The sequence below is a fragment of the Zerene cesonia genome, chromosome 8 (assembly GCF_012273895.1).
Source record: "Zerene cesonia ecotype Mississippi chromosome 8, Zerene_cesonia_1.1, whole genome shotgun sequence".
Classification (NCBI taxonomy): domain Eukaryota; kingdom Metazoa; phylum Arthropoda; class Insecta; order Lepidoptera; family Pieridae; genus Zerene; species Zerene cesonia.
This window is the reverse complement of record NC_052109.1, coordinates 3,512,061-3,527,370: the sequence shown is the minus strand read 5'-3', so window position 1 is coordinate 3,527,370 and position 15,310 is coordinate 3,512,061. Positions and strand designations below refer to the sequence as shown.

The window sequence follows — 15,310 nt, the reverse complement described above, 5'->3', positions numbered from 1 at the left end:
AGAGCACTTATTAAAGACGTTTAAATAAAATCTTGTCTTTTTAAAAAACGTCCTTCGGTCCGTCGAAATTTGAGTACATACTAAAATGTCCCAATGTAAAAGCCCCTAATGACTTCGTTCATACGGTCAGAAATAAATGTTTCCTATGCTATATTATTAAAATAAAATAAGACATTACTGTAATTGTCATAGTAATAGCTCAGATCATCTTTTTGTATTTTATCAAAATTTAGCATGGACACATCTTTATTATTCTGTATGTATGACATCATCATATTATTTTTCGTTTTATTCTATTTTCTCTTAAATATGCGATGAAAATTAAATAAAATAGTTTGTGATCTCACACAATAGCGAAATAAAGAAATTGTGTTTTTTTTTGTTTCATAAGACTACGTCTTAACTTAACCGATTAACTGTTTATGGTCTCGCGCTACAGCGTGGGCGGCAAGGAGTCGTACGCGCTGGACACGCCGCTGACGCGCGTGGGGCGGCTGCAGGGGCAGCTGGTGGGCGAGGGGCTGCGCGCGGCCGGCGTGCCCGTGCGCCACGTGTACGCGTCCGCCGCGCTGCGCTCCGTCGAGACCGCGCACGCGCTGCTGCTCGGTGAGTGCGCGACACACGCACACGCGCGTACGCGTGCATACACACACGCGCGCGTATGCGTACCAACACACACACGCGCTTATGCGTGCATACATACACGCACGCACGCGCACGGTTAGCGGACGAGTGATTAGGTCGCATCGATGTGGTTTTTTAATTCCGATGCTATAAGTAAGAAATTTAGATAGTGCAAGGGAAATTTGAGCGGCGTGGTGTGAGGCGCGACGAGCGGTGAGCGATATGGTTGACAACCTGGGAAACTTAATAGTCGCGACGTCTATACTGCTAAATAACTCAAAGAAGAAAAGGCAGAGAAAGAGGAGCTTGACTTTTTTAATATTTGTAATCTAGGATACAATAAAATTGAAAAATAATTGTCACAAATAAATCATAAAATAATTTTTTTTCTTAAATAAAATAAAGAGATAATCATCTTCGTTTTTTTACAGGTCTACAGGCAGATCCATCAGTGAAAATAAGAGTTGAGCCAGGTTTATTTGAATATAAGATGTGGCACCTTGCTAAAGGAATGGCTCCTTTTATGACTCCTATGGAAATGCATAAGGCTGGACTTAATGTAGATTTGAAGTTAGTATTATTTATTATTTTGTACATAAAATGAATCTATATTTTATAAAGTTATTTTGGGGTTTTACGTTAGTTTGTAATAATTTAAATATGTATCACTTTTTACAGCTATAAACCTTACGTCGACTTGGAATGTAATACACCAGAGACATTAAACGATTTCTTCAAAAGAAATGAATATGTAATGCAGGCAGCTGTCAAAGATACAGAAGCAGAAGGTAGAAATAAAATTGTTTTAATTCCCTCTTTTCCCTTGACTGGAATATTTATTTTTATGGTATAATCAATGTTACTTTCGAGTCGGACCAAATTTAATTGAAACAAGTTATTCCGTTAGCGTAAAAATAACAATCAATTTTATTATAGGTGGCAACATTATCTTTATTGGACACGCAGCTACATTAGATGTCATGGTGTTGTCGATGAAGCGCCTAGCTGAGGGTAAAACAGACAAGGACGATTTCAATTACCAAACTAGTAACAATTTACTGCGGATTCCATATTGCGCCCTCGCGGCCATGAAGTCCAACCCGTGGGAGATTGTTTCACCTCCTTGTCCACCATCAATCAACTCCAGTTCCGGAAGATATAATTGGAAAATGCTTTTGGATCTTTAAACTGGATATTTTTTTTTGTTATTATTGCCAAAATTCCATCGTCAATTGATAGGCCGTTATTTGTTACGTATCAAATTATTTGGCAACTGATTTCTCAAATTTACTAAAAAGTTGTGCGCTATAAGAATTTGCTGTGTTCTGATTTTCAACAATAGTGACACTAAAATAATATAGAAGAGTGAAAATTTTAAACTAATTTTTGTAATCAATATTAAAACATTATGTTGATAGAATCAAGGCTATTGTCTTAATAAAGACTGCATTATTTAACTATACTATTATAATTGCACCAGTTTAAGTTCAAATGTTTACTGAGTTTAATTAGGTGTAAGCTTAGTTTATTATATACATCGACTTTGGAAAAGCGATCACTATAGTATAAGATAAAGTTCCAATATGCATTATATAATAAGATATTGTACAAGCCATACAGACTTTTTGTGTTATATATTCCTATCACTTAAAATTCATTATTATGACACTATCAAACTGCATTTAGAACAATTAACTTATTGCATAATTTGAAAAATACATTGAATTTTGCTAGAATATATATAATAGGTCTTGATGTTTCAATTTCTTTTAATTAAGTAACTGCAATTACATCGCTTACTATAGTAACAAAACTTTATATGTATATATATATATATATATATATACCTACCTATATGTTTATGTTTTAAATTTAAATCAGTGAAACCTTTTTATTAATTGATATATATATATATAATATTTTATTCTTTTTTGGTAATGTAGTAATACATACCTCGAACTGTTTAAATAAAACACTTATGTTTATATTGAATTTAAGTTAATAAAGTTTTATTTTTTCTTAAAAATTTTAATCATTTAAAAACTAAAAAGGTTTAACCTTAAATATTACAACAACAGTTACGTCATATTTACAAAAGGAAACCGTTCAAACATTTTTATATGAAAAATTGTATTATGGAAAACATAGTTGGCCAACAAATTATTGCTTTGAAATGATATATGTTACCGGAAAGTAACAAGATCCGTAAGTTTTACTCCATATATACGAAAATATATGCGTCAAATAATACAATTTATCTTCCGTTTAGAATCCTACGATAGTTGATAAACTTACCAGTAAATTTATAAACTTACGGATCTTGTTATTTTCCGGTGACATTTACACAAAAATAGCTATCGAAATTTGGAAACCATGTGTATCAATTATAGGTTGTTTGATAATTATCCAGATTTAATCAGTAAATATTTTTTCAACCAACAACAACACAAACAGATTTATAGAAAAAGTTAACACTTTATAGACAAAAACAAAACAAAGTATAGAGATCAATTTTTATACTTTGTAAAAAGATTACAAGGTGCTATTATCTATAGTATTTGTAAAATTCATTCTTTCTGATAAAATTTCTTCTACAATTTTTTGAATAACTTTTCGATCTTCAATTTTTATATCTTCAGGCTTCGTTTTGTCATCATAAATTTTTCTATCTATTAGCCTTGCTATAACTTCTTCAACAATAGAATCGATATTTTGATTTGTACGACTTTTCTTATTACTGTCTTCATTTGTTAATACAGTTTTATCAGGTGATATTTCTGTTTTATCTACATTAAAAGCCTCTTCAAGAGATTTTACAAAGTCGTCTGTATTGTCGACGGTTGTTTCAACAATGTTTGCATCTTCCAGCAACTGTTCGTTATTAGTGGTGTCCTCATCTATAATTTTGTTTTTAAATTGTATGTCTGGAATATCACCTCGGCCATCTTCTTCTATTTTTTGAGCTTCCGTTTTAGATAAGTCATTTTCAGAAATTTCTTTAGCTACATGCTTATGGCGTCTCATTATTTCTTTTAACTTTTCTTTCGCAGAAGCTACAACTTCCTTTCGAGTTTCAGATTTAATTTTTTCAATGGCTTTTTTCTTACGTTCGGATCGATTCAACACAGCGTGTTCATTAAACTCTTTATTGGGTTTATCTGTTTTGAAAATAGACTCCTCAATTTCTTTTCGAAATAATTCAGTTTCCTCGTCGTCTACAAATGCTACCGTGTTTTCATTGGATACATTTTCTGTCATAGTATTTTCTGTTTTTTCTGCGGTCACTAATGTGTTATCATCGTTCAATTGTTCCTCTGATTGAACACTTTCATCATAATTTATCAAATTTATTTCTATTTCTTTGGTGTCTATTTCACTTGAACTGATTTCTTCAGAATCTTTGTAAATTTTTGGTGATAAATATGGACGTAGATCTTGTCTAAAATTGTTTCGTTCTAATATAAACAATGCTGGTTTTGTTTTTATTTTTATTGGGGGTATTAGTCTATAATTCATTGCTATTTGAGAAAATGAGTCTATACTATCTAACACTGTATGAGAATGTGCAAAAGCTTTAACACTTGGTGAATATTTACTCTTAGCTTCTACTAAAAGGTGAGTATAACCTTGCAGCTCCTCAGGAGTTAGGGATTCATTTTTACTATAAGTCCAATGATCATGAATTTGAGTAAAACGCGTCACACCAGTCTGGGCCGCTAAATTGCTAACGTGAACGTGCACGTAGGGTTCGTTTTTTAATAATTTGTGGAAACTGTAACAATAACAACAATATGATTATTAAGTTATTTTATACGTAATGTCGACTCAAAAGCTACATTGAAAACAAATTATTCATACCGAGTAATCCCTACTCCTCCAGGATAGTTGGTCATGGCTACCAATACAAGAGTGGCAGTAAATACTATATTACAAATTATTATTATCATTAATCCCCAAAATAGCAATTCATATATTGGTGATTTGGTTCGCCGAATATATCTGAAATAATATAAAAGTTACGATTTTATACCTTCAGTCGTTTCCTTGGCGCATTTATTCTTTTAGAGAATTTATAAATTTAAAATGAATGTGTTTAACGTATCTACTTTACAATGCATGAATAAAAAAATATACTTTCGTGGTAATGTTGAAGATTATAGTAATTTATTTACTATTAAGAGCTGTGGTCTGTGACATTAAACATTATTTGCTCTAAATCAAACAAGGTGGTTGTGTGCAGTTATTAGTACACAAATGTCGCTAATAACTATTCAGTGCAACTAATTTCTGTATATTAGAATAATCTATATTTTTATGCTAGATTGCTACTTATTTGAAACAAATCCATACCAGGTACAGTAATGAGCAAATTTCATTTAGGTAGATGAAGTTGCTCCAGTTTGTTTTTACAGGATAAGGATTATTTTACATATTACTAGTTAAAATAAATTTTCTATATCTTAAACATCTCATGAGTATTCAACACTTACGAAAGTTTTCTTAGCATTAATCAATAGCAAAACGCATTGATAGCATGGTTGAGAGATTGTTTTCAAAATTTTTTGTATAGTATTCTATACAACCAACCCTCAAATTTTGTCACCCCATCCATTAAAATTGGAGTTCAATGCAATCAACAGAATATTAACATCGATGACTGCTTCTACTTCACATTGTTTGATCTAGACAAATTGAAAAACTACTTAAGAAATAATGCTTATGCCAATGTTGATTAAGAATTATATTTAGACGATTTAATACAAAATGTTTAAATAAAAAGAGCAACTTACACATAAGAACATGTTATAGCTGATGACACGTTGAGAAGTGGAAAAACGTAAATAATAAATCTTAACTCTTTATGGGGCAGAAATGAAAAAAGCAGTATATAAACAAATGTTGAAACAGCTATAGGAATTACTCGTTTGTCTAGGTATAAGCCAACAGGTATCAAAATAATACTTGGACCTAGACCACGGGGAAGTGCTGAGTAAAAGTACCAGAGAAATGGTGATGTCTGTCAAAAAATATTTAAGGAAATTTAAAAGTGACTACAATGGTAGAAGTTCTCAAATAAAATAACTGTAAGAATATTCTTGAATATGTATAAGTATAAAAATAGCTTCTAAAAGATTTGAATGAAACACAAAATTAAATATCATTACTGCTATATAATTGAATGCTTTCATGAATTCTAAATTAAAAAAAGTTTTTAATCTATATATTAAACTAGCTGCGCCCCGCGGTTTCACCCGCGTAAGTCCGCATCCCGTAGGAATATCGGGATAAAAAGTTGCCCATATGTTATTTCAATTGTCCAGCTATTTTCATGAAATTTAGTATATAGGGGGTTTCGGGGGCGATAAATCGATCTAGATAGGAATCTTTTTTAGAAAATGTCACATTTGTGTTTTATTGACTTAAACTTACTTTTTTAACAAATAGGAGGCGTTTGAGTAGTCCCAATTTATTATGACTCTTCCTGACATCTATTGGCGAATAATAATACTATTTTTTGGCGAATAATTAAGTTTTTAAGACACAATTTATAAAAAAACAAAAAAAAAATCCAGGTACTAATACTTTAAAAAGGATACACCCCAATCTGAGCTTTTATTCAATACTGTGTTGAACCAGAAAACTTCTGCTTCGGGCCAAACCAAACGGCCCCAGAATATGGAATCAATAACAACTGTTAGAAGTACAAGACCTGCTCCAGCTGGTGCTACAATTTTCATAAACCTGTAAACAATGCAATGTATTTGAACTTTTTATAATTGGCATAAGAAAAAGTTAAAAATGTAAACATACATCATCCTATGCTTAGGAGTTTTAAAAAATATGTATTTTAATTTTTCAATGTCATTGGTTCATTTCAAATCTGATTAATACAATGATAAACTTACTCAAATATTGTGATTTTCTTGAAATATAAATCAATTAACAAAAACACACCAAATAACATGGCTAGCTCTGATCTAAATATCACTATCGCTGCACCAGCTGATATAATGAATTGTTTATATTTTCCTGATAGCCAGCCATCAAATGCGAGTAAAACTGCAAACAGAGATATTAAATCTTTAAACATATCTTTTTACTTCAGTATAAATTTTATTGTAACAATATGAATGCAAACAAATTTGCAGTTACTTACCAAGGGGCAAAGCCATGATATTAGGTAATGGACGGCTCATATAGAACATAAAATGATACTGCGATGCTGTAATTGTAGTGAACCACCATGCAAAAGTGTTTCCATAAAGTTTTTGAAGGGTGTTTCGGAGACGACTCCATGCTGCTATTACAGTGAGTGCTAAAGTTAGACGTACTGAAACAATACAAAAACAACGAGGGTATTTCACAAAACAATATTTATTATGATAGCTATAAGAATTGACGTCAACACTTCCATAAACACAAATACTCACCGACATACTGCGTCCAAAATTTATTTATACCGAACAAATGTAAGAAAAGCACAACAGGTGAAGATAGCGTTGAAATAACGAGCGGTCCAATAAATGTTCGCGGTACAACACCCGGGAATTCATTATGATCGTACTGGAAAAAATAGATTAATAATTTTATCTCAGTACGTAACTTATGAATCCAAAATTAGATATTCTCAATATACCTCCGACAGGTTAAAGCGGTGATATAAAATATCATGAAATGCTTGTATATTAAAACTTTCTTCAACTTTAGTGAATGGACACAAAAGAACGTGTAAGCTGGACACAATATACAGTAATTGCACCATTTCTTTTATTTAAAAAAAAATAAATCGTCGATACATATTAACCCATCATACACATCGTCACATTATGCTCGGAGGTGTCAAAATATTTATAACAATCAGCTGTCGAGTGGAGTATGACATGAATCTGATGCAGTCAAATGTCATTTAAACACAGATAAAATATTTTGAATTTCATAATATCGAATAGGTAGGTGTTGGTACTAGGTAGGTAGTAGTGTTGCTCATAGGACTATTCACATTTTTATGTTCTTCTAATACAATAATTCACATTCACCAATCACATTATGTATTCTACTAGAACTTTAAATAGGGTGAGTAGAATAATATTCACGCACATATATGACGGTGTAATTTCTGAAGGTATCCGAACGTTGCTTTGACAAGTATCGTCAACAATGGAGGAACGGATTCTTTGACATTTCAAAGGCAGTGTTCGTTTTCTGATACGAAAATATCAATAATGATCAATATCTCAAACAAAACAATAGTTGCGACAATATTATAACAATATTTCGCTCCATATTCAATCAAAACTTTGAGAATGTGTGATGTTTGTTCGGAGTTCTCACATCTTTTAGTTAACTGTAAGGGACATTGTTTCGAAATTTTGTGGTTTATTCACTTTGCACAATATTAATTTGTATATATCGACTCTAAAATAATCCTATTGGTTTAAATTAAACCGGTATGAAGAATTGTGAAGGTTCTTATTTATATTTTTCTTAATTTTAGGCGAAACGCGACTAACCGACGATGTGTCCCAATATCCCTCAATAAGTCAGACTGAGCTTGAAACAGTATTAAATTACATTCTTTCCTGGCCACAAAGGTAATATATTTTTTCTATTTGTGTACATTTCGAAATGTTCTCCATATTTTATAAAACGTCGTTGCCTTGGAAGCCAGTTAAAAAACTTTTATACACGTTTTATTTACAACTATTTTTATGCTCATTTTGTATGTTTTGCAGGCAATGTATGTGTTGCTACCGTGACGTTAAAAATTTTGAAAGATTTTATCTTGTTGTGCAAAGTATTATTTGTCTTTCTGTATTTCAACTCAAATTACTCAAAGATGAACTAATTGCTGCATCAGATAGTCCACCAAATAATTCGTCAGATACCAGTCTCGAGATACCAAAGGATGAGAAGAATAGCTCAACAAAGAATGATGAGAGTGATGAAAAATCTGTGGAAGATTTAAAACATGAGAGTACAAAAAAACCAGAGCCCAGTGAACAGAGTTCTAACGATGTATCAAAAACGGAAAAGTTATCCACAAGTACAGAGAATGAGCCATGGCCCATACAACAGAGAGAAAAACTCTTACACATTGTGTCAAAAGTTTTTCTTCATAACTTTCCATTGTACTTAGCTTGCAAGCACTCCACTTTGAGTAGACTTGATGATCTCTCCGCTCAAGAAATATCGAATCTAAGCTCATATTGTGACTTGCATGATACTGAGATACCACCATATTTATTGAGAAATGTAAATTTATTTTGTAAATTGGGTGGGGTCTGTGCAATGACTGCTGTATTTGAACATGCCACAGCAAGCACACTACCACTGTCTATGGCACATGCAATTGTAGCAGCAGTAGGAAATTTGAAACTTTGGTTGAATTTTAGAGCTGTAGCTCAACAATTCATGCCTTTACGGAGCAAAATACTCAAATACATGTGTAGCTTAGAGGATAAAGACTTAAGAGTCCCTGCAGTGAAATCAATGGCGGGTAAGTTACCTTAAAAATTTATATAGACACAATTTAGTACAGCAAGTTTAATATATTTAATATTATTTTTCACTTTGTTCTATGGGACATTTGAGCAAAAATTAGATAAAAAATCTTAAATATTCATATTTTATATTAAAATTACATACTGAATAATTGTACCAATGTATTAAATGTAATGCATTTACAAAGCAATGTATTTCTCTTCTAGATTTCATGTGGGGTGCAGCAAAAGAGCCACTAGATTCACCGCTTGCCTTTGATGAAGATGGGCTTGCACTGGCTTTCAAATACTTTAATAGCAGTACTTTAACAATGAGGTTAGCTGGTATAGCCCAGATCAATGCTCATATAGCTGCTCACAATGAACTGTGTGCGGGAGAATCAGCAGCTGATGCAGAAGTGGCTGGACAGCAATTAGCTGCTTGGTTATCATTCAATAACATCATTGAACATTTGTTTGGACCAAATTTGCATGTTGAGGTGAGAAGACAAATCAAACAAAATTTTTATTTGATATCATGCAGTTATTAAACTAGTGATTCTGGCTATAAAATTGCACATCTAAATGACTCTGAATATAAAGTTTTGTTGTTGCAATTCATTTGATTTTTTCATATTGTTTCATTTATACTAGTTTGCCTACACACTTAGATCAACAAAATTTTACCATACACAAAATTTTGGGTATAAATTTTTGGTAATGATAAAATTGAATATTTAAATTGATACATGTGCTTGTTATAATAATAAAAAAAAATTCTAGGTTATCAAACAGTCCCACATGATCCTCAAGTTCCTAGCTGTGGAGGGTCAAGTCACCTCAGAACATGTAGAGCTGGTCTGGGCGGCAGCTCAACTAAAGCACTGTGGACGTCAAGTGTATGACCTACTGCCAGGATTCATTAGAGCTCTGTCTCCAAAGCCATGTGCCCATCTCTATAGTCTTCTGTGTGCTTTACCTCCTAAGGAACATACTGAACAGGTTATTGTCACTCACATACAATTGCCAACTACCCTTAAAACACCTTTATTTACATGAATGTTTTGTTAAACTCCAAACCAATATTATATTTCAATATCCTTACACAATGTGTTTCAATAAAATTAAGATTTTTGTTATATATTTTTTATCGAAACATATAAATTTAAGCCGCGAGTATTTTGCATTACATTGGTATTATTATTATGTTTGCGTTCCAGAGTCTGTACCTAGCGTCAGCGCTGATGCGCGCGATGTGGACGCGCGGGCGCGGCGCGGGCAGCCCGGCGGGAGAGCCGCCGCGCCTGCCGCCGCCCGCCTGCAAGCCGCACCGCTCGTCGTCTGAGGCTAGCGTCAGTATGGACCAGACCAACTCGGACGATGATCCCGTGAGTCTCTGTTCATTAATTGCAATGTTTTCTAACATTTTATGGTTTTAATTTTTAGATGCAACATGAACTATAGTTTTTATTGGATTTGTACACAAAATCAACACTCTTTTCCAATTTTTTTTTAAGTTATATTCATGATACATTTGTAAACATTACTAAAAATTACACTTTCTAGTGTGAAGAGCTGAGTACATCAGGTGAAGAGGCCGGTCCCACACCACGGAAGCAAAGTAAACATCAGCGGGAGTTGACAGGTAAAATTTTAATGAAAAAAATTCGGAAAAAAAAATCTTTAATATATTTATAAAAATATTTACAATATTATATAAGATAACAAAAAAAAAATTAATTTCATACAAAATTTTTATATTAATTTTAGCTGAACAAGAATGGCTTCGAGAGGGTGAAGAACTTACCAAAAAGGATTGCGCAACTCTTAAATCATGTCAAAAGTAAGTAAGGTTTTATTACTAAACCTAAACTATATACGAAGTAAAAGAATCATCAAATATTGCGTAACGTCACATTACGTCACGTTACGTAAAAGTCCCTGGCGTTGTGATGGGCGACGCTGCTCACTTACCATCAACCTGTGCTCTGTTGCCTCTCACAAAAAACAAACTTGTACATTGAATTGAATCAACTTTATTCAAGGTAAAATAAAACCTTACACGATGGTCCAATTTTACTAGTTCAGATAATTATTTTTACCATTGCAATAATATTATTTTATGAAATGCATAAAATTTCTGTTTTTTAATTAATAATTGTCAACTGATGTTGGCTAACTTGGTAATCAAATTATCATTTACAGACGTAACAAGCGCGCCGGCAGCAGCGGCAGCGCGAGCAGTGGCCCCGAAGAGCTGCTGCGGCCGCGCAAGAAGAAGCTGTACAAGAAGCGACACAAGCCCGGCAAGCCCAGGCATTTCCGTGAGTGCATGGTCCATACACTTCATTACGAAATAAACATTATATATTTCATATGTCCCAAACAAAATTTATTACAATAGATTTTTATCGTTATCGATTGCAATAAAATCAATTTATTGAAATAGTATCCAATTTTGATCATTTATGTATTAACTTTTATTTTTAATTGTATTGAAATATTAATCAAATAGCAGCGCAATTAAAAACTGCCGAGCTCGCAGAGTCAGTGTCGGAAGTGGAGGAAGAGTCGTCTGGAAGTGATACTGCACACTGTCAATTGCTCTGCGATAATGTTGATGCAAGGTAAGTAATTCTGCTTCACACCTTCTTTATTTAAGATACATCTTTAACAAATGGTTCGCGTCAGTATTGCCCGTCGTACATGTATAGCTTATGGCACACGGGATTACTTTTCAAGAAGCTATCCAGCAGTCAAAATTGATCCACTTGATCATGAGATTAGCACGCTCAATCAAATTTCTATCTTATATTATTCAAACATCACAGATGTTCTCCTAAATTGTTTAGTGTATACCTGTAATAGATGGAGATATAGTCAAACATTACTTTTAAATTGTTATTTATATAGATAGGCTTAAGCATTAAAAAAAAAAGGAAAATACTTGTGGTTTCCTTCATAACCCTTCTTTTATTAGCAAGTAAAACATATACTAAGATATTTATTAGCGTTTTGTATGTTTTGTATAGAAGATTAATGGAACTCCGTCTCCTCGAGAGTTACAAGCGACGTTCAGAGGAAGAGGGCAGTGCGTCATCAGCGGTTTCACCGCACTCGCACCGTCTTCCTGATCTCGATGAGGATGACTCTGCATGTGAGGAAGAACTGGCTAGACTTGCGGCTCAGGTATGTTCCAACTTTGTTGGAGAGCATTCATCATTATATCGCACCACACTGCCAATTTATGGTATACTCACCTGCCGACTGAATCATAACATTACATACACATTAGTTTGATTTTTAGATTTATAGCATTGGAATGGTTTATATATTAATCATTTTAATAGATGGCGTGGGGTGTTCCTTAAGGCACATGAAACCGAAAGAGTAGAACAAATTCTATTACTGAGACAGGATTACGGGTGGCCGAGAGGCTATGCGTTGCTACGGTTTGGCAAAAGGACGCAGGTCCCGCCCCGTGATCAAATTTTTTCTATTCTTTAAAGTTTAGGCATTAGTTAACGAATTTAAAAGTGATTTCTGTACATAATCTTGCTAATAAAAATAAAAAAAATATATATAATGATATATGTGTGCAAAGTGTTTATGCGAGACGTTGGCTGCGCAGGCGCAGTGTATCCCCGAGTACGGCGTGGGCGCGCTCGCGCTGGGCGTGGCGGCGGGCGGCGCGCTGCCCTTCAGCGTGGACGACGTGTGCCGGCCCGGCAACACGCTGCTGTGGGACCTGCTGCAGGACGGCGCTATTGTATGATATATTGCAACACATTATACATAGTGTTATTTACAAATATCATTTGCTGACATAAAAAAATGTAAAAAAACAACGTAATTTTAACTTATAAAAATTAAAAATTATCATTTCATCTATACTATATAGTGGCTACATAACAAAAACTTAGTTGTGAAAGAGAGTACATAAAACCATATTAAATTAATTATTTGAATCAATTGTTTTTTATCTGTACATGCAATAACTTGCACTTCAATCTTCAATAATTCAATGGGAGCCGCAAGAAAGAAAGTTACAAAGTAACGGAACATAATCATATAATTTCAGGAACAACTCGGCGAAGGCCTCGCGTTGGAGGCTGAAAAAGCTCTGTGTGCTCTGTTGTGCTTCAGCACAGATAAATTTATTAGAATTAAGTTCATTGAAGGCTGTCTAGACAACCTCGCGAATCACAGGTTTGTGTTCAAATTCATTATATGTATTGTAATAAATGAAGTCAATTACTTAGATTTTATGGATATTTTGTAAATTGTAATCATGACTTTTTAGGTCTGTTGCTGTATCTCTTCGGCTGTTGCCGAAATTGTTTTCATCTTTTCAACAATTGCGTGGCATGGATATGCATCAGGTACATTGCGTTAACATAGTATATTTACATAATATTTACACGATACTGCGATTTTATCACACTCTTTCAAAGCATATAACTTCTAACTATGTAAAAAAAAGTTTAACATAAGAAAAATTTAAATTATTTTTTAAACATCTTGAAGTTTATTATTTCTTAAATATTATCTAAGGTTAATTTTCATATGATGTCCCGAATACTAGGTGGTAATGTGGGCGGAGCGAGAACGTGGCATGATGCGATTGTTTCTCGAGGACCTGCGTCACTATGTCAAGCAACGAGCTAGTGCGAGCGCTAGTGCAAGTGCAGGTGCCAGTGGTGCAAGCGAGGCACAGCACTACGCGCACATAACTGAGTTAACCGTGCGCTTACACTTTCTTACTGCTATTTTCTCGCCGGTCGGATCTCCACATCATTTTAGGTACATAATTCTATTAAGTTACAAAATTTTCGATAATTTTGATTTATGTGATGAGTGTAAAAACTATGACTACAAATCGTCGATAATTCACTTATGTTTACGTTGTTATCCAGACTCACAGTAGAACAAGTGGAGGAGCTGTGGCAATGCCTTGTGGTAGAAGGTACCAGTGAGTGTGCAGACTGTTTGTACTCATGGCTATTGTCGCACACTAAGACGCCCGACCAACACGCGCTTGGATTGGATGCTCTGAGATTTTTATATGTAGAAAAGATGCCTACTCTTGATCCAGAGGTAATGATTTAGAATTTGTACTAATTAACTAAATAATGAAGTTTGTTGCGAATTGTGAAAAGAAATACTCGATTAAATCTCAAAACATTGTAAATGCATATAATTTATGGTTCTACAAGACTTTAGATTAAAAAAAAATAATCTTTTTCAAAAACGAGGTGAATTGAATTGATATTCAATTAATATTATAAGTCAGATTGATTTTTTGTTGTGTTGGATATGCTCAACTTAGGGATCAGAACAATTTTAATTGTTAAAGTCGGTATTATTTTGCAAATTATATTACAATTAAGATTTATTTCAATCTAATACACTCATCTAGTGCGTATTTTCTACATACATTTAAAATTTAAAGAGAAAACACTTTGACCTCACAGACAATCAGCATAATGGGCCTCAGCCTATACCAGCAGCTATGTAACTTGGCACGCATGGCGCTCGGTGCGGGCGACACGCACCCGCACCATCCGCACCACGCCCACCACCCGCACACGCTGGCCATGGACCATCTGTGGAAGATTGCACTGCGGGCCAACAGTACTGGTGAGCATTCTGTAACTTGATGCATAAAATCCAGTATAATAAACATAAAAGAGAATCTAATGTTTGTTTAATGTTTACAGATATTGCATACCTAATCTTTATTTAATCTACCATTCTTATCTTTGTGCTGATACAGTATTTCATTTCAGACGTTTAATAAGAAAGCATAATAAACTTTCATCCATTCTCAATCAAGTACCTGTTTACTGCAACTGTATCTATCAAATTGTTCTACTGAAGTTTCATGGTTTACAGATGTATCAATGGGTGCCATCCAGTACTTGAACAGCTATTATATGGGGCAGCAATTACAGCAAGAGGATGATTTTGTGTCAAAGTGCATGTTTCATTTATCGTCTGCGGCTGAGAGGCTAATTTCCAAAAGTCAAGATGGTGAGGGCACTTCGAATCAGGATATAAAGTGCGATGATGGAAAAGAAGAAAAAACGACCGATAAACAGAATATATATGAACACATGACGGAAGAGGCCGCTCTCCAATGTATACAGAGGGCGTTACTGTTACTGAAGACTCACTTGGATACTTTTAAAAGAAGGTAGGACCAA

At 33.9% G+C, this 15,310-nt stretch overlaps 4 protein-coding genes across 4 annotated transcripts in view; 2 read left to right on the top strand and 2 right to left on the bottom strand.

The window, feature by feature from the left end:
• The window catches only part of LOC119828469, a 52,468-nt gene that overhangs the window by 8,583 nt on the left and 28,575 nt on the right, over window positions 1–15,310 (bottom strand). The window lies entirely within an intron of this gene.
• On the top strand, window positions 423–2,483 carry LOC119828710 (ubiquitin-associated and SH3 domain-containing protein B-like). Its single transcript, XM_038350951.1, has 4 exons — window positions 423–606; window positions 1,056–1,194; window positions 1,303–1,412; window positions 1,561–2,483. The coding sequence occupies exons 1-4, from the start codon at window positions 423–425 to the stop codon at window positions 1,809–1,811; spliced, it is 684 nt and encodes a 227-aa protein (XP_038206879.1). The 3' UTR covers window positions 1,812–2,483.
• On the bottom strand, window positions 2,654–7,472 carry LOC119828467 (dol-P-Man:Man(7)GlcNAc(2)-PP-Dol alpha-1,6-mannosyltransferase-like). Its single transcript, XM_038350625.1, has 8 exons — window positions 7,262–7,472; window positions 7,056–7,188; window positions 6,782–6,955; window positions 6,531–6,684; window positions 6,222–6,366; window positions 5,415–5,641; window positions 4,483–4,623; window positions 2,654–4,396 (listed from the first exon to the last, which is right to left on the bottom strand). Exons 1-8 carry the CDS (start codon window positions 7,385–7,387, stop codon window positions 3,157–3,159), a joined length of 2,340 nt encoding a protein of 779 aa, XP_038206553.1. The 5' UTR covers window positions 7,388–7,472; the 3' UTR covers window positions 2,654–3,156.
• The window catches only part of LOC119828709 (ubiquitin carboxyl-terminal hydrolase puf), a 28,249-nt gene continuing 20,722 nt past the window's right edge, over window positions 7,784–15,310 (top strand). Inside the window, exons 1-18 of the mRNA XM_038350950.1 lie at window positions 7,784–7,971; window positions 8,120–8,216; window positions 8,358–9,121; window positions 9,333–9,604; window positions 9,888–10,106; window positions 10,325–10,492; window positions 10,671–10,749; window positions 10,875–10,947; window positions 11,310–11,428; window positions 11,620–11,731; window positions 12,137–12,293; window positions 12,736–12,873; window positions 13,186–13,313; window positions 13,408–13,486; window positions 13,690–13,907; window positions 14,021–14,201; window positions 14,579–14,744; window positions 15,000–15,300. Of these exons, the coding sequence (XP_038206878.1) occupies window positions 7,929–7,971; window positions 8,120–8,216; window positions 8,358–9,121; window positions 9,333–9,604; window positions 9,888–10,106; window positions 10,325–10,492; window positions 10,671–10,749; window positions 10,875–10,947; window positions 11,310–11,428; window positions 11,620–11,731; window positions 12,137–12,293; window positions 12,736–12,873; window positions 13,186–13,313; window positions 13,408–13,486; window positions 13,690–13,907; window positions 14,021–14,201; window positions 14,579–14,744; window positions 15,000–15,300 (3,314 nt within the window). The 5' untranslated portion in view covers window positions 7,784–7,928. The remainder of the gene's footprint in view (window positions 7,972–8,119; window positions 8,217–8,357; window positions 9,122–9,332; window positions 9,605–9,887; window positions 10,107–10,324; window positions 10,493–10,670; window positions 10,750–10,874; window positions 10,948–11,309; window positions 11,429–11,619; window positions 11,732–12,136; window positions 12,294–12,735; window positions 12,874–13,185; window positions 13,314–13,407; window positions 13,487–13,689; window positions 13,908–14,020; window positions 14,202–14,578; window positions 14,745–14,999; window positions 15,301–15,310) is intronic.

Excerpts from the sequence above, each read along its gene's own strand:
- LOC119828710 (XM_038350951.1), top strand. The coding sequence starts at position 423 with ATGGTCTCGCGCTACAGCGTGGGCGGCAAGGAGTCGTACGCGCTGGAC. Across the intron at positions 607-1,055 it reads CGCGCACGCGCTGCTGCTCG|GTCTACAGGCAGATCCATCA; the intron begins GTGAGTGCGCGA and ends GTTTTTTTACAG. Across the intron at positions 1,195-1,302 it reads GGACTTAATGTAGATTTGAA|CTATAAACCTTACGTCGACT; the intron begins GTTAGTATTATT and ends CACTTTTTACAG.
- LOC119828467 (XM_038350625.1), bottom strand. The coding sequence starts at position 7,387 with ATGGTGCAATTACTGTATATTGTGTCCAGCTTACACGTTCTTTTGTGT. Across the intron at positions 5,642-6,221 it reads ATAAAAGCTCAGATTGGGGT|ACATCACCATTTCTCTGGTA; the intron begins GTATCCTTTTTA and ends ATTTTTTGACAG. Across the intron at positions 4,397-4,482 it reads GGAGGAGTAGGGATTACTCG|TTTCCACAAATTATTAAAAA; the intron begins GTATGAATAATT and ends TTATTGTTACAG.